The 18,615-nt window shown below is 65.0% G+C and overlaps 4 protein-coding genes across 5 annotated transcripts; 3 read left to right on the forward strand and 1 right to left on the reverse strand.

The window, feature by feature from the left end:
• The first annotated feature begins 529 nt into the window (after nucleotides 1-529).
• NAXE (NAD(P)HX epimerase) lies at nucleotides 530-2,886 on the forward strand. The gene is given in 7 exon segments (XM_072358528.1): nucleotides 530-739; nucleotides 1,205-1,313; nucleotides 1,410-1,415; nucleotides 1,417-1,521; nucleotides 1,633-1,746; nucleotides 2,287-2,434; nucleotides 2,562-2,886. Coding segments are annotated over 7 exon segments (864 nt in total). The 5' UTR covers nucleotides 530-560; the 3' UTR covers nucleotides 2,765-2,886.
• A 28-nt stretch (nucleotides 2,887-2,914) lies between these two features.
• Nucleotides 2,915-5,926, reverse strand: GPATCH4 (G-patch domain containing 4). The gene is made up of 7 exons (XM_072358525.1): nucleotides 5,743-5,926; nucleotides 5,552-5,625; nucleotides 4,909-5,001; nucleotides 4,493-4,600; nucleotides 3,903-4,006; nucleotides 3,732-3,782; nucleotides 2,915-3,644 (listed from the first exon to the last, which is right to left on the reverse strand). Exons 1-7 carry the CDS (start codon nucleotides 5,864-5,866, stop codon nucleotides 3,206-3,208), a joined length of 993 nt encoding a protein of 330 aa, XP_072214626.1. The 5' UTR covers nucleotides 5,867-5,926; the 3' UTR covers nucleotides 2,915-3,205.
• A 68-nt stretch (nucleotides 5,927-5,994) lies between these two features.
• Nucleotides 5,995-9,660, forward strand: LOC140263573 (lens fiber membrane intrinsic protein-like). 2 transcript variants are annotated; one of them, XM_072358532.1, is made up of 6 exons: nucleotides 5,995-6,109; nucleotides 6,774-6,897; nucleotides 7,818-7,981; nucleotides 8,524-8,661; nucleotides 8,972-9,088; nucleotides 9,397-9,660. In XM_072358532.1, the coding sequence occupies exons 3-6, from the start codon at nucleotides 7,825-7,827 to the stop codon at nucleotides 9,462-9,464; spliced, it is 480 nt and encodes a 159-aa protein (XP_072214633.1). In that variant the 5' UTR covers nucleotides 5,995-6,109; nucleotides 6,774-6,897; nucleotides 7,818-7,824; the 3' UTR covers nucleotides 9,465-9,660. The 2 variants fall into 2 exon arrangements, with proteins under 2 accessions (XP_072214633.1, XP_072214631.1); XM_072358530.1 differs by having other exon boundaries at nucleotides 6,003-6,897.
• Nucleotides 9,661-10,300: 640 nt separating this feature from the next.
• NECTIN4 (nectin cell adhesion molecule 4) lies at nucleotides 10,301-18,539 on the forward strand. Its single transcript, XM_072358513.1, has 9 exons — nucleotides 10,301-10,361; nucleotides 12,650-13,003; nucleotides 13,822-14,112; nucleotides 14,804-14,918; nucleotides 15,674-15,837; nucleotides 16,534-16,681; nucleotides 17,392-17,470; nucleotides 17,959-18,093; nucleotides 18,240-18,539. The coding sequence occupies exons 1-9, from the start codon at nucleotides 10,301-10,303 to the stop codon at nucleotides 18,489-18,491; spliced, it is 1,599 nt and encodes a 532-aa protein (XP_072214614.1). The 3' UTR covers nucleotides 18,492-18,539.
• Nucleotides 18,540-18,615: the final 76 nt, after the last annotated feature.

Here is an 18,615-nt window from a genome sequence, read left to right on the forward strand (position 1 = left end):
CAGTGCAACACAACTCCGTGCGGTGCAACCCAATGCAATGCAGCACAAAGCAATGCAGTGCAGCACAAAGCAATGCAGTGCAACACAACTCCGTGCGGTGCAACCCAATGCAATGCAGCACAAAGCAATGCAGTGCAACACAACTCCGTGCGGTGCAACCCAATGCAATGCAGCACAAAGCAATGCAGTGCAACACAACTCCGTGCGGTGCAACCCAATGCAATGCAGCACAAAGCAATGCAGTGCAATACAACACCGTGCAGTGCAGCCCAATGCAATGCAGCACAAAGCAATGCAGTGCAACACAACACCGTGCGGTGCAACCCAATGCAATGCAATGCAGCACAAAGCAATGCAGTGCAATACAACACCGTTGCAGTGCAGCCCAATGCAATGCAATGCAGCACAAAGCAATGCAGTGCAACACAACTCCGTGCAGTGCAGCCCAATGCAGCCCATCGGAGCCCCGCTCAGCACTGACCGCCAGGGGGCAGCACCGCGCCGCCCCCCGCAGCTCCGCCCCTTCCGCGCATGCGCTGTGCCCGTCGCCGCTCGTCCGTATGCGGGCCCGGCGGGCGCTGCGCTGGGGGCTGGGGTTGGGGTGGGGGCTGGGCTGGGGGCTGCTGCTGGCGGCGGGGGGGCGCTGCGCCAGGAGGGGCTGGGGGACGGAGCGGGGCTGGGGCCGGTGTATGGAGAGAGACGGGCACGGAATGAGCGCGGGGGGACCGCGGTACATCGGGTACGAGCGGGGCTATGGGGGAGTTATAGGGGGGTTATAGGGGTATAGGGGGGCTATGGGGGGGTTATAGGGGGGTATAGGGGGATATTGGGGGTTATAGGGGGGTTATAGGGGGATATTGGGGGGTTATGGGGGGGGCGGGGCGAGACGCTGGTTCTTCCTCAGGGATGGGGCAGCGGGGGGTGTATGGGGTTGGGGGGGTCCGCGGTACGTTGGGTGTGGGGCAAGGGGGGGTGTGGGGGGTATAGGGGGGTATTGGGGGGGTGGGTAGGGGGTGCAGGGGGAGACGGGCTGTGATTGCTCAGGGATGGGGCGGGGGGTGTTGGGGGGCATGAAGGGGAAGCTGGGCTTTATTGGGCATGGGGGGCACAGGGGGCGGACAGAGGGGGTCCCATGGGGGGGGGGGGGGGACACACATGGGGGTGTGTGGGGGGGACACGGGGGTCCCACGCTCCCCCCCCCCAGGCAGGAGGAGGCTCAGGCCATCGACCAGGAGCTGTTCACCGAGTACAAGTTCAGCGTGGAGCAGCTGATGGAGCTGGCGGGGCTGAGCTGCGCCACCGCCATCGCCAAGGTGGGACCTGGACGGGGATGATGGGGAGGGGGCTGCGGGGTGACCCCCCCCCCCCCGCCCGGTCCGACCCCCCCGTATCCCCCCCCCCCCCCCCAGGCGTACCCCCCCCGCCTCCTTCCCGTCCAGCCCCCCCCCCGTGCTGGTGCTCTGCGGGCCGGGCAACAACGGCGGTGACGGGTTGGTGTGTGCCCGGCACCTCAAGATGTTTGTGAGTGGAACAGGGGGATAAAAAGGGGGGGGGGCTGCGTTGGGGGGCTGCGCTCAGGGGGTCTTACAACCCCCCCCCCAACCCAGCACTGAGCGCAGCCCCCCCCCCCAGGGCTTCCAGCCCTCCATCCATTACCCCAAGCGGCCCAACAAGGCGCTGTTTGAGGGGCTGAGCAGCCAGTGCCACAAGATGGACATCCCCTTCCTCAGCGAGTTCCCTGCAGAGGTGAACACAGCAACCGGCCCTGGGGCTGCAGCTGCATCCTCACCACGGCCTGAGCCTCACCCACTGACACCCTGCACCCTGCATGGAACCCTGCACCCTGCATGGCCATCCAGCACCATGCATAACCCCCCAGCACCCTGCATGCCCCCCCAGCACCCTGCAAGGCCATCCAGCATCATGCATGGCCTCCCAGCACCATGCATGCCCCCCCAGCACCCTGCATGAGCCCCAAGCACCCTGCATGGCCATCCAGCATCATGCAAGCCCCCCCAGCACCCTGCATGAACCCCCACCCCACTGCCCATCCTCACCTCATTCTGCTTCTCACCCTATTACTGCTCCTCACCCCCCTGCTGATTCTCACTCCATTGCCAGCCCTGGTTCCATATTGCTCCTCAGTCCCCTACTGGTTCTTATCCCATATTGGTCCTCACCACCCTACTAGCTCTCACCCCATACTGCTCCTCACCCCATACTGCCCACCCCATACCCCTCACCCCGTACTGCTCCTCACCCCACCCCACTCCTCCCCGACCGCAGGCTGCCCTGATAGACGAGCTGTACGTGCTGGTGGTGGACGCCATCTTTGGGTTCAGCTTTAAGGGGCCGGTGCGGGAGCCGTTCGGGAGCATCCTCAGCACGTTGCTGCAGGTCACGGCGCCCATCGTCAGCATCGACATCCCCTCAGGTCAGGGGGGCAGACCCACAAAGGGGGGGTGGGATGGGGGGGGGATACAGCCCTCAATGTGCTCCAACCTGGGCTGCATTGGTGGGGATACAGCCCACCCTGTGCTCCAACCTGGGCTGCGTTGCAGGCTGGGACGTGGAGCGGGGCCGCGCGGACGGGCTGAGACCCGACATGCTCATCTCGCTGACGGCCCCCAAGAAGGCAGCGCTGCATTTCTCGGGCCGCTTCCATTTCCTGGGGGGGCGTTTTGTGCCCCCGGCGCTGCAGGAGAAATACGGCCTCAACCTGCCCCCGTATCCGGGCACCGACTGCGTCCTGCAGCTGCAGTAGGGCTGCGCTGCCCCACGGCTGGGGGCTGCCCCACTGCGGCTCCTCCAGGCCCAGAGGGGGGCGCTGGGGGGGGGGGGGCTGCGTCCCACCCGTCAGGGTCGTTTGATGCAATAAACTTGTATTAGAGAACAAAGGCCCCTCTGCAGCAGCCGGCGCTGGGCAGGCTCACATCACATCGCATCCCATCCCATTGCATCCCATCACATCACATCCCATCGCTGCAGGCTGACAGCACAGCAGCCCCAGTGAAGGACTGGGGGGGGGGCAGGCAGGTCCTATGGGGCACACTGAGCTCAGCAGACCCCGCTGGGCACCCAACAAAACACAGGGGGCTCCAACCCCCCCCCAACACACACACACCAGGTGGCTGCATCCATCCATCCATTGATTCATCCATCCATCCATCCATCCATCCATTCATTCATCCATTCATTCATCCATTCATTCATTCTCCCTCCGCCTTTTCTTCTTCTTCTTCTTCTTCTTCTTCCTCGCCCCCCCAGGGCTGTTTTCTCCCCCCCCCATCCCACCATTGTCCTCTGGAGGCTCCTCCATCCCATCTTCCTCCTCCTCCTTCCTCCTCTTCTTCTTCTTCTTCCTCCTCCTCTCTGTTCTCTCCTCTTCCTCCTCCTCTCCCCTCAGTCCTTCAGCAGCTCCATCCACCGACGGTTCCCTTTCCTCCTCCTCCTCCTCCTCCTCCTCCTCCTCCTTCTTCTTCTTCTTCCTCCTCCTCCTGCTGTTCTCCTGCAGTTCTATGGGGCTGCCCTGGGGGGTCCCAGCCCGCCCCCCCCCGTTGTGCAGCCTGGCGGCCATGAAGGCTCGTTCCTGCTGCTCCAGCCGTGCCAGCTTGGCGCTCATGGTCAGCCCGTGTCGTGCGCCCCTGAAACAGCATCGGGGACACGGTGGGGAATGGAGCCCCCCCAGAGCACACAGACCCCCCCAGGACCCCCCATAACCCCCCACTCACTTGTGTGCCGTGCGGCCGCCACAAACCCGCACCAGCTCCTCATCCGTCAGCCTGCGGGGACAGAGGGGATGTGGGGACAGAGGGGACAGGGGGACAGAGGGGGCACAGTGTCACCCAATGGGGGGGGGCAGTAGGATGGACCCCAGCCCCCCCCCCCCAACCCTGCCGTGCCTCCGGGCTGAAGATGGGTCCAGTTCATCCTCTTCCTCCTGGCTGCTCTCGGAGCCCAAATGCTGCTCAGCTGGTTCCTCCCCATGGGCGGTCAGTGTGGCGGCCTGTGGGAATGGGGGGGTCAGAAATGGGGGTGGGGGGCAAGGAAACGGGGGGAGGAAAAGGTGGGATGGGAAAGGGGGGCTGGAAACGGGCATGGAAATGGGGTGTGGAAATAGAGGGGTGGGGAAGGTGGGGGTGGGAATGGGGGCAATGAAATGGGGGGGGGGGGAAGCATGGAAATAGGGGGGGTGTGGGATCGTGGATATAGGGGTATATGGGATCGTGGATATAGGGGTATATGGGATCGTGGATATAGGGGTATATGGGATCGTGGATATAGGGGTATATGGGGTCGTGGATATAAGGGCATATGGGGTCGTGGATATAGGGGGTATATGGGATCGTGGATATAGGGGTATATGGGGTCGTGGATACAGGGGTATATGGGGTTGTGGATATAGGGGTATATGGGGTTGTGGATATAGGGGTATATGGGGTTGTGGATATAGGGGTATATGGGGTCGTGGATATAGGGGTATATGGTATACCTTGATGAAGCGGCCGTACAACGTGCAGCCCGGGGGGGGCGCCTTGCGGGGCTTCTTGGTGCTGACCCCAAAGCGCCGCTTAGAACGAGCCTCCACGCGGACCCCGTCCTGGGGGGGGGGGGGGAAAGGGAGACATGAGGGTCTATGGGGGGAACCGGGGGGCACCGGGGGAGCAGGGGGGGGTCTGCGGGCAGCACGGGGGGCAGCTGGGGGTTATGGGGGTACCCGGGGGTTATGGGGGTACCCGGGGGTTATGGGGGTACCCGGGGGTTATGGGGGTACCTGGGGGTTATGGGGGTGCCTGGGGGTTATGGGGGTACCCGGGGGTTATGGGGGTGCCTGGGGGTTATGGGGGTACCCGGGGGTTATGGGGGTGCCTGGGGGTTAATGGGGGGCTGCGGAGACCCCCCCCTCACCTGTCCATCCCGCACGGCGATGTTGGCCGCCGCCTGGTTGAAGACGTGATCCCACCAATGGAACGAGAACTGCTCGGCCGCGCTGTGCCCAACCTGCGGGGGGGGGAGGTGAGGAGGGGCGGCGGATGGGGGGGGTCTATGGGGGTTTATGGGGGTCTATGGGGGTCTATGGGGGTTTATGGGGGTTTATGGGGGTCTATGGGGGTCTATGGGGGTTTATGGGGGGTCTATGGGGGTCTATGGGGGTTTATGGGGGTCTATGGGGGTCTATGGAGCTCTATGGGGGGTCTATGGGGGTTTATGGGGGTTTATGGGGGTCTATGGGGGGTCTATGGGGGTCTATGGGGGGTCTATGGGGGTTTATGGGGGTCTATGGGGGTTTATGGGGGGTCTATGGGGGTCTATGGGGGTTTATGGGGGTCTATGGGGGTCTATGGGGGTTTATGGGGGTTTATGGGGGTCTATGGGGGGTCTATGGGGGTCTATGGGGGGTCTATGGGGGTTTATGGGGGTCTATGGGGGTTTATGGGGGGTCTATGGGGGTCTATGGGGGTTTATGGGGGGTCTATGGGGGTCTATGGGGGTTTATGGGGGTCTATGGGGGTTTATGGGGGTCTATGGGGGGTTTGGGGGCCGCGCTCACCCCCGCGGTGCCGCACTTGATGCTGGTGCGGATGGGCCGCGCGATGCCGTCCTCCCGCTTCCCCAACCCGCGGCCTGCGGACACCAACACCGGTCAGCGCGGCAGGACCGGGCAGAGCAGAACCGAACCGAGCGGGACCGGGCAGAGCCGAGCCGAGCAGGTCCGGTCCGGCCGCTCGGTCCGTATCTCACCCCGCGTCCAGCCGTGCCGCCGCAGCTGCCGCTCGGCGAAGCTCATCCCGGCTCCGGTCTCGGTTCCCATCCCGGCTCCGGTCTCGGTTCCCGTCCCGGTTCCGTTCGGTTCCGCGGCGCTCATGGTGGCTCCGATCCGCTCCCGGTACCGGCGATGCAGCCGCCGCTTCTGCGCATGCCCGGCCGGTGCGCACGTGGAGGTGGGGGGGCGGAGCGAGCGGGTCGTTCCTTCGTGTGTGCGCATGCGCGTCATCGAGAGCGGGGCGGGTTTGGGGGCGTCCGGGCGTCGGGATTCGGGACCGGACGGAACCGGAGGGACCGGAAAAGCGGCCCCGGGAGCGGGACTGAAGGGACGGAACCGCGTCCGGTGTGACCAGCAGCCCCACAACTGCCCCACAACTACCCCACAACTACCCCACAACTACCCCACAACTACCCCATAACTGCCCCACAACTACCCCATAACTACCCCACAACTACCCCATAACTGCCCCACAACTACCCCATAACTGCCCCATAACTACCCCATAACTGCCCCATAACTGCCCCATAACTACCCCATAACTGCCCCACAACTACCCCATAACTACCCCACAACTGCCCCATAACTACCCCATAACTGCCCCACAACTACCCCACAACTACCCCACAACTGCCCCACAACTACCCCATAACTGCCCCATAACTGCCCCATAACTACCCCATAACTGCCCCACAACTACCCCATAACTACCCCACAACTGCCCCATAACTACCCCATAACTGCCCCATAACTACCCCACAACTACCCCATAACTGCCCCATAACTACCCCATAACTACCCCACATCCAGCCCCACAACCAGCCCCACATCCCACACTCAGCCCCCCCCCCGTTCGTGCTCCCCCTCCCCCCCCGTGCCGGTCTCAGCCCTATGGGGCGGGGGTCCCTCAGCCCGGCATTATCTCTATGGGGCGGGGGTCCCTCGGCCCAGCATTGTCTCTATGGGGCCGCGTTGTCCCCCCGGCTGGGGGCGGCTTTGATGCTGTCAGCGCCCGGATCCTTCCCGGCTTTGTGCCCCACACAATGAGAGCGTGACGGGACGGAGGGACAGACGTGACAGAGGGACAGGGACAGAGGGACAGGGATAAGGGGCCGGGGACGGGCTGCCCGCAGGTGAGTGTCCCCGCTGCTCCCCCCCATCGTGTCCCTTTGGTGACCCCCCCATCCCCAGCCATGACCCCAAACGTCCCTTCCAACGTCCATCCAATGTCCCCAAACGTCCCCTCCATCGTCCCTTCCATCTCCCATCCCCGCGTGTCCCCGCGCCCCCATCGCTGTCCCCACACTTGCCCTCATCGTCCCCATCGCGGTGCCACCCTTAGATGTCCCCGTGTCCCCACACGCCCCCCTCCCACCCCCCACCCACGGCCGTCCCCATATCCCCATGTCCCCACGTCCCCATGTCCCCACGTCCCCACGTCCCCATGTCCCCATATCCCCATGTCCCCACGTCCCCATGTCCCCATGTCCCCATATCCCCATGTCCCCACGTCCCCATGTCCCCATGTCTCCATGTCCCCATGTCCCCATATCCCCATGTCCTCATGTCTCCATGTCCCCATATCCCCATGTCCCCATGTCCCCATATCCCCATGTCCCCACGTCCCCATGTCCCCATGTCTCCATGTCCCCATATCCCCATGTCCCCATGTCCCCATATCCCCATGTCCTCATGTCTCCATGTCCCCATATCCCCATGTCCCCATGTCCCCATATCCCCATGTCCCCACGTCCCCATGTCCCCATGTCTCCATGTCCCCATATCCCCATATCCCTATGTCCCCATGTCCCCATTGCTGTCCCTGCCATTTGGCCCCATTATCCCTGTGTACCCCCCGACCCTCGCAGGTCTCCCCACGCGCTGCTCCCCCGGTCGCCCCCCCGTCCCCATTGCCGCCCCCCCCCCAGCCCCCCCCCGTCCCCCCCAACACCCGCAGCCCCACATCTCCATCCCCGCGTCCCCCCCCCACATCCCCGCGGTGCCGTCGGTTCTGGGGTCGGTCGGTGGTTCCGGTTCGACCCGGTGCCGGCAGGGGGCGGATGGCCGCGGGGGGGCTGCTGTGCGCGGCCGTGGGGCTGAGCGCGCTGCTCGCCGCCACCGGCACCGAGTTCTGGCTGCGGGGACGCGGAGACAACGTCGGGCTGTGGCGGATCTGCACCGCGGGGGGGCGCTGCGGGACGGACCCCGGACCGCCCGGTACGAACCGAACCGAACCCGGTGCGGGGCCGCCTCGTGCTGCGCTGCGCTGCGCTGAGAGGGGTTGGGGGGGGGTCGCCGCTGTGATGAGTTGTGTGCGGCCTCAGCTGCGATGTGCTGGGGCGGGATGAGCTGCGTGGGGTCACTGCTGTGATGAGCTGTGTTGGGTCATTGCTATGAGCTGTGTTGGGTCGGTGTTGTGATGAGTTGTGTTGGGTCACTGCTGTGTTCTGTCACTGCAGTGATGAGCTGTGTTGGGTCATTGCTATGAGCTGTGTTGGGTCATTGCTGTGATGAGCTGTGTCGGGTCATTGCTATGAGCTGTGATCTGCAACTGCTATGAGCTGTGTTGGGTCGGTGCTGTGATGTGTTCTGTCACTGCTGTGATGAGCTGTGTTGGGTCATTGCTGTGATGAGCTGTGTTGGGTCACTGCTATGAGCTGTGATCTGTCACTGCAGTGATGAGCTGTGCCCGGCCTCATCCCCCCGAGCTGTGCTCATTCCCTGTGCCGTCCCCATGTCCCCCCTCCGTGTCCCCGCAGCCATGTGGGACGCCACGCGGGCTCTGATGCTGCTGGCGGTTCTGGCTGCTGCTCTGGGTTTCGCTGCGGGGCTGTCGGCTGCCGGCGCTGCTCGGAGGGCGCGGGAACGCGTGGCTGGGATCAGCTTGGTGCTGGCCGGTAGGTGGGGGGCTGACATGGGGCACCGTGTCACTGCTGCACTGAGCTGGGGCCGTTCTCTGCTGTAATGAGCTGTGCTGCCTCACTGCCGCCATGAGCCGTGTCTGTTCTCTGCTGCCTCACTGCCGCCATGAGTCGGGTCTGTTCTCTGCTGTGTCACTGCCGCCATGAGCTGGCCGTTCTCTGCAGCCATGAGCTGTGCACTGTCAATGATGTGCTGTGTCTGTTCTCTGCTGTGTCACTGCTGCGCTGAGCCGTGTCAGTTCTCTGCAGCACTGAGCTGCCCTCCCAGCTTGCTGTGTCCCTGCAGGCCTGCTGGCGCTGCTGGGGCTGGCTGTGTGCACGGTGGGGGTGCGGGGCAGCGCCTGGCGCTTCTCCTGGTCCTACATCCTGGGTTGGGTCGGCGTCGTCCTCATTGGCTCTGCAGGTACCTGGGGGGGGGTCACTGCTGTGCTGAGCTGTGCACGGTCTCAGCTGTGCCATGTTGTTTGCTGTGATGAGTTGTGCACGTTCTCTGCTGTGTTGTTTGCTGTGATGAGTTGTGCACGTTCTCAGAGCGGTCTGGGCCGTGCTGGCTCTCAGCGCTGTGATGAGTTCCGTCGGGTCTCAGCCTTGCAGAGCTCTGCTGGGCCATCAGCACGTTGAGCTGCTCCCGCTCTCTCTCTCAACCCCACGGCTGGGGCTGGCGCTGAGGGGAGGGTCCCTGTGCCAATTTAATACCCCCCCCCCCAACAGGGCTCTTCCATCTCTGTGCTGCCGCAAAGGACGCGTCCCCAGAGAGCTCCGAGTCGGGGGGGGGCTGAGGGCAGCTGGGACCCCCATCTCGCTCCTCCTCCCCCCACAGCGCCCCATCGCAGCGTGGCTGTGCGGTCCCTGCCGCATTCAGTTGCCCGTGGTCGCTGCCGCCCTAACCCCGACCCTAACCCTAACCCTAACCCTAACCCTAACCCCGACCCTAACCCTACCCCTAACCCTAACCCTAATCCTGCCCCACGCTTTGCCCCCTCCCCTCTTTTTCCCACCCCCCCCCCAAGTTTTGCCGTGCCAATAAAGTGCCTTTCGCCCCCAGCCCGTCTGCTGCTGTGTGAGATTGGGTGGGAAAAAGGACTTTTGTGGAGTTCCGGCCTGACTCCTGCTGGGGGAGGAGGGGGATCGAGGGGCAGACACGGGACACGAATGACCTATAGGGACGGCCTATGGGGACAACCTGTAGTGCCAGCCTATGGAGGAAACCCACGAGGACGGCCTACGGGATCCCGGAGCTGCGTGGGGTCCGCTCGGTACCGTCGTGCGGGACGTCAGACCTCCCCCCAGCTCCGGGGATGGGGGTAGAGAAACGCCCCGCATCCCCCAGGTGGGCCCCACCCCTCCCTCGGCCGCCATCGCCCCTTTAAGGCCGCGCCCTCACCCCGCCCCGCCCGGACCTGCCGGACCGGTCCGCCCCGCCCGGCCCCACCCCGAGGCCACACCCCCATTAGCCACGCCCCCTCCCTTAGCCACGCCCCCTCCGTCCCGTCCCGGTTCCCCGCGGTTCAGCACCGCCGCTCGGCCCGGAGCCGCCCCCCCCCCCCGCGGCCCGGTTCGGCCCATATGGTGCTGAGCGGGACGCGAGCAGCGCCCTGAGCCCACCCGTGTCCGCATGGCCCCACGCGGGACGCGGCCCGGGGCGGCCGCCTTCAGCCTCCTCCTCCTCCTCACCGGTAAGGAGAAACCGGGACCGATACCGGCACCGGGACAGCGGGGGAAGGGGAGTGAGGGACGCGCGTGGGAGCGGGGGACGCGCGTGGGGTTGTGGCACGCGAGGGCGAGTGAACGTGAGGGGCGATCGTGCACCTGCGGCTCGGCGCACCTGTGCGCGTGGGTCCGGCCGTGCGCGTCCTCGTGGCCCCTGCGTGGGTCCCCACGGCCACGCGCGTCCCCGCACGTGTGTCCAGGTGGGGGGGGGGGCAGAGCGACAGCGGCGTCCGTGTCCGTGGGGCTGCGCGGCCGTTTCCTCGGCTGCCCGCGGCCGCTCGTGTCCGAACGCGTTGCACCGCGGGCTGCGGCTCCAGCCGTGGCCGTGGGGTCGTGTCCGTGGGGACCCGGAGCCGCGGGGCTCCGTGGGAGGGGGCAGTGCGTGGCACGGCGGGGACCCTGCGGGGCGCGGGGGGGCGGGGAGGGACGCGGGTGGATGCGGGGGAGGCGCCCCGAGCTGCCCCCGTTGTCAGCCCCACGCGTGAGCGCGGAGCGGACAGCGGCGATTCCGTGGCTCTTACAGCCCCCGTCCGTCCCGTTCTCTGCCCGCTCCCGCCCCGCGGACACGCGTGGGGTCTCCCATCCCACCCGGCCGGTCCGCGTGACCACCCTGCGGGGACCCCCCGGGGACCCCCCCGGTCCCTCCTCCTCCTCCTCCTCCACTCGCGGCGGCGCTGAGGCGGTGACCCCCCCGAGCCGGTCGAGCCGGTTCCGGCCCCGTTCCCACGCGCTCGGCCCTATTGGGTGGGGACGCCCCGCGGCGTGGGGCCTCTGCCAACCCCGCCCCCACCTCCTCCCCACGGCCCCGAGACCCCACGGCGGAGACCCCCGCCCCGAAAGGCCCAAATGCCGTTGGGGTGAATGACGGGAACCGGGAAACTGAGGCACGGGGGGAGGATTGGGGTGAAAGTGGGGGAAATCGGGGCACGGGGGGATTTGGGGTCAGAATTGGGGCTAGTGGGGCTCAGGAATGGGATCGGGGGGAGGGTGGGGGGAAGTGAGGAGCAAAGGGGGGTTGGGGTCAGGTTTGGAGGAACGGAGGCACAAGGATCTGATTTAGGGTCAGAATTGGGGAAATCGGGGGGAAATGTGGGGAAAATGGGGCTGGGAAATGGGATCCGGGCTGAGAGTGGGGGAAACGGAGACACAGAGGAAGGATTTGGGGTCAGCGTGGGGGAAAGTGAGGCACAGGGGGGGGATTTGGGGTCAGATATGGGGATATTGGGGTACAGGGATGGGATTGGGGTCAGATATGGGGATACTGGGGTACAGGGATGGGATTGGGGTCAGATATGGGGATACTGGGGTACAGGGATGGGATTGGGGTCAGATACGGGGATATTGGGGTTCAGGAATGGAACCGTGCATGGAGCATGCATGAAGCGTGCACCCAGCACTGCCGTGCAAAGCCGTGCAGGAAGGATGCACAGAGCATGCACTGAGCGTGCACGGCCACACGTAATGATGCAAAATTGCACAGCAAGCATGCACAGCCACACTTAAGGATGCAAAGTCATGCACCAAGCATGCACCACTGCGCTTAATGATGCAAAATCATGCAACAAGCATTCACCAAGCATGCACAACCACACTCAAGGATGCAAAATCACACCGTGCATGCACAGCTGCATGTAATTATGCAAAATCACACCCCAAGCAAGCACAGCCACATGCAACAATGCAGAATCACGCACCAAGCATGCACCAAGCATGCACAAACACATGCAAGGATGCAGAATCACGCACACCAACCACATGCAATGATGCAGAATTGTGCACCAGGGATGCACCAAGCATGCACAGCCACGTGCAACGATGCAGAATCACACTATGCATGCACAGCCACATGCAATGATGCAGAACTGTGCACCAGGGATGCACCAAGCATGCACAGCTGCACACCACCTTGCAAAACGGCCCCTGGCGACGCGCTGCCATCCATTCCCGTTTGTTCCATCCATTCCCGTTTGTTCCCCCCGTTCCCATTTGTTCCCCCCATCCCGTTTGCTCCACCCGTTCCCATTTGCTCCTCCCGTTCTCGTTTGCTCCACCCGTTCCCGTTTGTTCCATCCATTCCCATTTGTTCCCCCCATTCCCGTTTGCTCCCCCCGTTCCCATTTGCTCCTCCCGTTCCCGTTTGTTCCATCCATTCCCGTTTGTTCCCCCCGTTCCCGTTTGCTCCCCCCGTTCCCGTTTGCTCCCCCCGTTCCCATTTGTCCCTCCCGTTTGCTCCACCGGTTCCCGTTGCCCGCAGGCTGTAACTGCGGGGTGGTGGAGGTGCAGCGCAGCGTGACGGCGGTGCTGGGGCAGGACGCGGAGCTGCCGTGCCGGTACCGGGCGCAGGAGGGGGAGCAGGTGGTGCAGGTGACCTGGTTGAAGCGCGGCGCTTCGGGGCGCAGCGCGGAGGTGGCGGTGCTGGACCTGCGGCACGGGGAGCACGTGCAGGACGCCTACGTGGGCAGAGTGCGGCGGCGCGGGGCCGGGGCGCTGGAGGACGGAGGGATCGTGCTGAGGAACGCGGTGCAGGGAGACGAGGGAGACTACGAGTGTCACCTCATCACCTTCCCCATGGGGAGCTTCGAGGGGAGGGTCGCGCTGAGGGTGCTGGGTGAGTGGGGGGGGGTGATGGGAATGGGATGGGGGGGGGGTAGTTGGGGGGGTGGGAATGGGGTCGTGAGGGAGGTGGGGTGGTGGGTGATGGGGTCGTGATGGGAATGGGATGGTGGGATGGTGAGCGGGGGGTGATGGGATGGTGGGTAGTTGGGAGGGTGGGAATGGGGTGATGGGGTGGTGGGTGATGGGGTCATGATGGGGGTGGGGTGATGGGGCGGTGGGAAATGGGCTCATGATGAGTGTGTGGAGGGTATGATGGGAAAATGGGCTTGGGAATGTGAGGTGATGGATGGTGGGCAGCAGGGTGATGGGGTGGTGGGCAATGGGGCAATGGGGTGGTAGGCAGTGGGGTGATGGGGTGATGGGGTGATGGGATGGTGGGCAGTTGGGGTGGGAATGGGGTGATGGGGTGCTGGGAGGTGGGGTTTGGGAAGCATGGGGTGATGGGGAGGGGGTGATGATGGGGTTGTGAGGGATGTGGGGTGGTGGGTGATGGGGTCATGATGGGAATGGGGTGGTGGGATGGTGGGTGGGGGGTGATGGGGTGGTGGGAGGTGGGGTGATGGGGAGGTGGGGTGATGGGGTGGTGGGTGATGGGGTCGTGATGAGTGTGTGGAGGGTATGATGGGAAAATGGGCTTGGGGTCGTGGGGTGATGGGCGGTGGGCAGCGGGGTGATGGGATGTTGGGCAATGGGCTGATGGATGGTGGTCAATGGGCTGATGGGCGGTGGGCTGATGGGGCGGTGGTCACGGAGCGAGGCGTGTTGCGGCCACGGGGTGGCGGTGGGCGCTGATGCCGCCTTTGCCCGCAGTGCCGCCGCTGCCCATCCTGAACCCGGGGCCGCCGCTGGAGGAGGGGCAGGGCCGGACGCTGGCGGCGTCGTGCACGGCGGAGGGCAACCCGGTGCCCACGGTGCGATGGGAGACGGAGGTGCGCGGCGCCAACAGCAGCCGGCAGTCCCAGCACGACCACTCGGCGTCCGTCACCTCCGAGTTCTTCGTGGTGCCGGGACGCAGCATGAACGGGAAGAGCCTGACCTGCGTGGTGGCTCATCCCGGGCTGCGCAGCGAGAAGAGGATCACGCACCAGCTCAGCGTCGCCTGTGCGGCACGGGGAGGGGGGGGGGGATGGGGGGGGATCTGGGAGTGTTGGGACCGTGGGGGGAGTGGGGAGGGGCTGGGGGCTGTGAGGGACGATGAGGATGGGGGGACGTGGGGGGACACGGGGACATCGGGGGCACTGAGGGACCATGGAGGAAGCTGAGGACAAGGGGAGCGTAGGGGACCTGGAGGGCGTTGGGGACACAGGGACATGTGGGGCAGCGGGGAACCGTGGGGGATGTTGGGGCCAAAGGGACCGTGGGGAGGGTGGGGGGCGCCGGGGGGAGTGGGGGGTGCAGCGGACATGGAGGTGTGGGGAGCAATGGGGACGTGGGGACATGGAGGATGTGGGAGTTGGTGGGTGTGGAGATGTTGGAGACGAGGAGATGTGGGGGCATGGAGGGCAATGGGGACATTGGGGACATGGGGACATTGGGGCCATGGAGATATGGGGACACTGGGGACATTGGGGACATGGAGATATGGGGACATTGGGCCATGGAGATATGGGGACATTGGGGACATTGGGGACATGGGTGCTGTTGTGGGACGTGTAGGGCAAGGAGGGAATGGGAGACACGGGGGGCACCAGGTGCCTTGTTGGGGTGCTGGGGGTCACACGGGACGGGGGGACACGTTGGGCAGCATCACCTCGTCCCTCCTGTCCCCTGACGTCCCCACGCGGCCCCACAGACCTGTCTGATGCGTCGGTGTTGGGCCACACGGAGGAGTGGGCAGAGGGCATGGAGGGGGCTGCGCTCACCTGCCTGGGGGACGGCAACCCCCCGCCCACCTACAACTGGACACGGTGCGGCCCCACCCCCATCCCATCTCCATCCCCATCCCCATCCCATCTCCATCCCCATCCCCATCCCATCCCCATCTCCATCCCCATCCCCATCCCATCCCCATCCCCATCCCCATCCCATCCCCATCCCCTCCCCATCTCCATCCCCATCCCCTCCCCATCTCCATCTCCATCCCCTCCCCATCCCATTCCCATCTCTCTGTCCCCACAGTCCCTGCCCTCAGCTCGGTGCTGTTTCCATGTCCCTGACCCCATCCCGTCCCCTCTCTGTTCCCACATCCCCTGGTCTGTGTCAGTGTCCCCCCACCCATATCCCTGCTGTGTCCCACTGCCATCCCCTTTCCCCCATCCCTGCCCCCTCCCATCCCTCCCCATCCCACCCAGTGGTGCCATTGCAGTTGTGGTGCCATTTCGGTGCCATTTCGGTGCCATTGTGGTGCAGTTTTGGTGTCATTTTGGTGCCATTTTGGTGCCATTTTGGTGCCATTGTGGTGTCATTTTGGTGCCATTTTGGTGCCATTTTGGTGCCGTAGTGGTGCCGTAGTGGTGCCGGTGCCATCCCCGTCTGGGTGCTGCGCTGCAGGTCGGGCCGTGCCCAGGCAGGTCCTGCACCAACCGGTTGTGGGGCGTCACCGCCGTGGGAACGGCGCCGGGCTTTGATGCCGGCAGCAGCGCGGTGCCGCCCGGGCAGGTCGTGTCTCCCCGTCATGGCTCCCCATCATGGCTGACATCGCGGTGTCCCCCCGTTCCCGCAGGCTGGACGCCCCGCTGCCCGCTGGGGTTCGCATCAAGGGGGACACGCTGCTGTTCCAGCGCCCGCTGGCTGCCGCCGACGCCGGGGATTACGTGTGTCGCGTGGCAAACCGCGTGGCGGCCAAGGAGGCCACGGCCAACGTCAGCATCAAGAGCAGGGCTGCAGGTGGGCGCCTGCCTGGCTCTGTGTGTGTGTGTGTATGTCTATGTGTGTCTGTATGTCTGTCTGTGTCTGTCTGTGCTGCCTTCCTGCCGCCTCCTTTCCAAGGCCGTACCCCACCTGTCTGCCCCTCTCTTCCTTTCCCCACAGGTTTTGTTTTATGTCCAGCCCTCCATCCCCCATCCACCCCCATCACCCTCCCATCCCCATCCATCCATTCCTCCATCCCTCCAGATCTCTATCCCCCCATCCATCCCCCATCCATCCCCATCCACCCCCCATCCACCCCCCACCCACCCCCCATCCACCCCCCATCCATCCCCCCATCCACCCCCCATCCACCCCCCATCCACCCCCCATCCACCCCCCACCCACCCCCCATCCACCCCCCATCCACCCCCCATCCATCCCCCATCCACCCCCCATCCATCCCCATCCATCCCTATCCATCCCCATCCATCTCCCTCCCCCCCTCCAGCCCTTTGTCCCCCCACCCCACACACTCTCATCCTCCATCCACTCCTGCAGCTTCCCATCCATCTTCCTTCTGCTCACCCTTCTCTCTGCCTTTCCATCTTGCCCCCATCCATCCTCCTGCCCCCATCCCATCTGCTCACCCCCCTCCCATTGCCGCCCCCACCCATTTCTCCCCCCATTCCTTCTCCCCCTCCCCCTGCTCACGGCCCCACTCTGTCCCCGCAGAGGACGAGGTGCGGAGGGTGGACCTGGTGTCGGCCTCGGTGGTGGTGGTGGGCGCCATCGCTGCCGTGCTGCTGTGCGTGCTGGTGGTGGTGGTGGTCGTCATGACCCTCTACCACAAGCGCAAGACCAAGCGCATCTCCGAGAAGTAGTAAGAGCCAGAAGGGGGGGGTGGGATGGCGGCGGGGGGGACCCCACGGTGGGACCATATGGACCCCAAGAACCCCATGGTGGGACCCCATAGAGCCCATCTACTCCATGGTGGGAACCCACAGATCCCAAGAATCCCGTGGTGGGACCCCAAGGACCTTGTAGACCCCATGGACCCCACAGACCCCATGGACCCCACAGACCCCATGGTGGAACCCTATGGTGGGAGTCCAAGATGTGACCCCATGGTGGAATCCTGTGGACCCCAAGCACCCCATGGTGGGATCCCAAGGTGGGACCTCGTGGACCCCACGGACTCTGTGGTAGAACCCCATGGAACCCATGGTTAGACCCCGTAGGCCCTACGGACCCCATAGACCCTATGGACCCTATGGTAGGACCCCCACAGACCCCATGGTGGAACCCACAGACCCCACGTACCTCACGGTGGAAGACCATAGACCCCATGGACTTCATGGTGGGGCCCCATGAACACCAAAGACCCCGTGGTGGGATCCCATGAACCCCATAGACCCCATGGTGGGATTCCACGGAGCCCATGAACCCCATAGACCCCATGGTGGGATCCCACGGACCCCATGAACCCCATAGACCCCATGGTGGGATCCCATGGAGCCCATGAACCCCATAGACCCCATGGTGGGATCCCACGGAGCCCGTGGTGAGCCCCACTGAGCTGTGTCCCCATAGCGAGGAGGAGCTGACGCTCACACGGGAGAACTCCATCCGCCGGCTGCACTCCAGTCACAGCACCGACACGCGCACCCAGGTGGGCTGCTGAGGGTCTCCAGGGAGGAGGCAGAGGGGTGGGCAACGTGGGGACCTGGATTTTGGGGAGCCATGAGGGTGGGAATCAGAGTGTCTAAGGGGATGGGGATGGATACCAGGGTCTCTTTGGGGTGGGAATTGGGGTACCAATGAGGTACTGAGCATTGCGGTGCCAAGGGTTGGGTGCCGTGGGGCTGGATATTAGGGTGTGTGGGGGTTGGGGTTGGGGTCCGTGGGGATGGGAATTGGGGTCCGTGGGGATGGGAATTGGGGTGTCCATGGGGATGGGAATTGGGGCACCCATGGGGCTGGATTTGAGCTGCCATGGGGATGGGGATCAAGGCACCACGGGGATGGACATGGGGTGCCCATGGGGCCGAGCACTGCAGCATATGGGGAGCTGGGGGTGGGGATGCCCGATGTGTTGGGCCGTGGGGATCCATGGGGGGGCTGTGGGAGCCCCCCAGTTCTGACAGCGCGGCTCTGCAGCTGGAGGAGACGCTGCAGCTGCGCACGGAGAGCCGGCAGGGCAGCCTGCGTGGGGACAGTCTGCGTGGGGACAGTCTGCGTGGGGACAGTCTGCGTGGGGACAGTCTGCGGGGCACCAGCATCTGCTCTGCCATGGTGAGCTCCACCGCTGGGGTTGGGAACATCCCCACGGGTGGGGGTTGGGGTGTCCATTTGGGTGGGGGTTGGGGCCCCCGTGGGGCAGTGCTTTGGGGTCGGGGTGGTGACGTGGGGTGACTCGGGGTGTCCCCGCGTCCCTGCAGAGCGAAGAGGCCGAGGGCCGCAGCTACTCCACGCTGTCCACGGTGCGGGAGATCGAGACGCAGACGGAGGTGCCGCTGTCCCCACTGCTGTCCCCGCCCCTGGAGGGCAAAGAGGTGAAGGAGGAGGAGGAGGAAGGTGGGGACAACCCGATCAAACAGGCCATGACGCACTTTGTGCAGGAGAACGGCATGCTGCAGGCGCGGCCCAGCACCAACGGCATCTACATCAACGGGCGCGGGCACCTGGTGTGAGCAGGGACACGGGGCCGGGGGGGGGGGGGGGGACACCCACGGACCGCCGCCCCCTCCCTGCCGCCCCGGAGCTGCGCTGCTGCCTCCCGTCCCCCCCGTGCTGTGAGGCTGGGGACGCGCCGCG

This window comes from Excalfactoria chinensis, chromosome 31 (assembly GCF_039878825.1).
Source record: "Excalfactoria chinensis isolate bCotChi1 chromosome 31, bCotChi1.hap2, whole genome shotgun sequence".
NCBI classification, from domain to species: Eukaryota; Metazoa; Chordata; class Aves; order Galliformes; family Phasianidae; genus Excalfactoria; species Excalfactoria chinensis.

Excerpts from the sequence above, each read along its gene's own strand:
- GPATCH4 (XM_072358525.1), bottom strand. The coding sequence starts at position 5,866 with ATGAGCGCCGCGGAACCGAACGGAACCGGGACGGGAACCGAGACCGGA. Across the intron at positions 5,002-5,551 it reads TCAAGTGCGGCACCGCGGGG|GTTGGGCACAGCGCGGCCGA; the intron begins GTGAGCGCGGCC and ends CCCCCCCCGCAG. Across the intron at positions 4,007-4,492 it reads TGTACGGCCGCTTCATCAAG|GCCGCCACACTGACCGCCCA; the intron begins GTATACCATATA and ends CCATTCCCACAG.
- LOC140263573 (XM_072358532.1), top strand. The coding sequence starts at position 7,825 with ATGGCCGCGGGGGGGCTGCTGTGCGCGGCCGTGGGGCTGAGCGCGCTG. Across the intron at positions 7,982-8,523 it reads GACGGACCCCGGACCGCCCG|CCATGTGGGACGCCACGCGG; the intron begins GTACGAACCGAA and ends GTGTCCCCGCAG. Across the intron at positions 9,089-9,396 it reads CGTCCTCATTGGCTCTGCAG|GGCTCTTCCATCTCTGTGCT; the intron begins GTACCTGGGGGG and ends CCCCCCCAACAG.
- NECTIN4 (XM_072358513.1), top strand. The coding sequence starts at position 10,301 with ATGGCCCCACGCGGGACGCGGCCCGGGGCGGCCGCCTTCAGCCTCCTC. Across the intron at positions 14,919-15,673 it reads CCCACCTACAACTGGACACG|GCTGGACGCCCCGCTGCCCG; the intron begins GTGCGGCCCCAC and ends CCGTTCCCGCAG. Across the intron at positions 16,682-17,391 it reads AAGCGCATCTCCGAGAAGTA|CGAGGAGGAGCTGACGCTCA; the intron begins GTAAGAGCCAGA and ends GTGTCCCCATAG.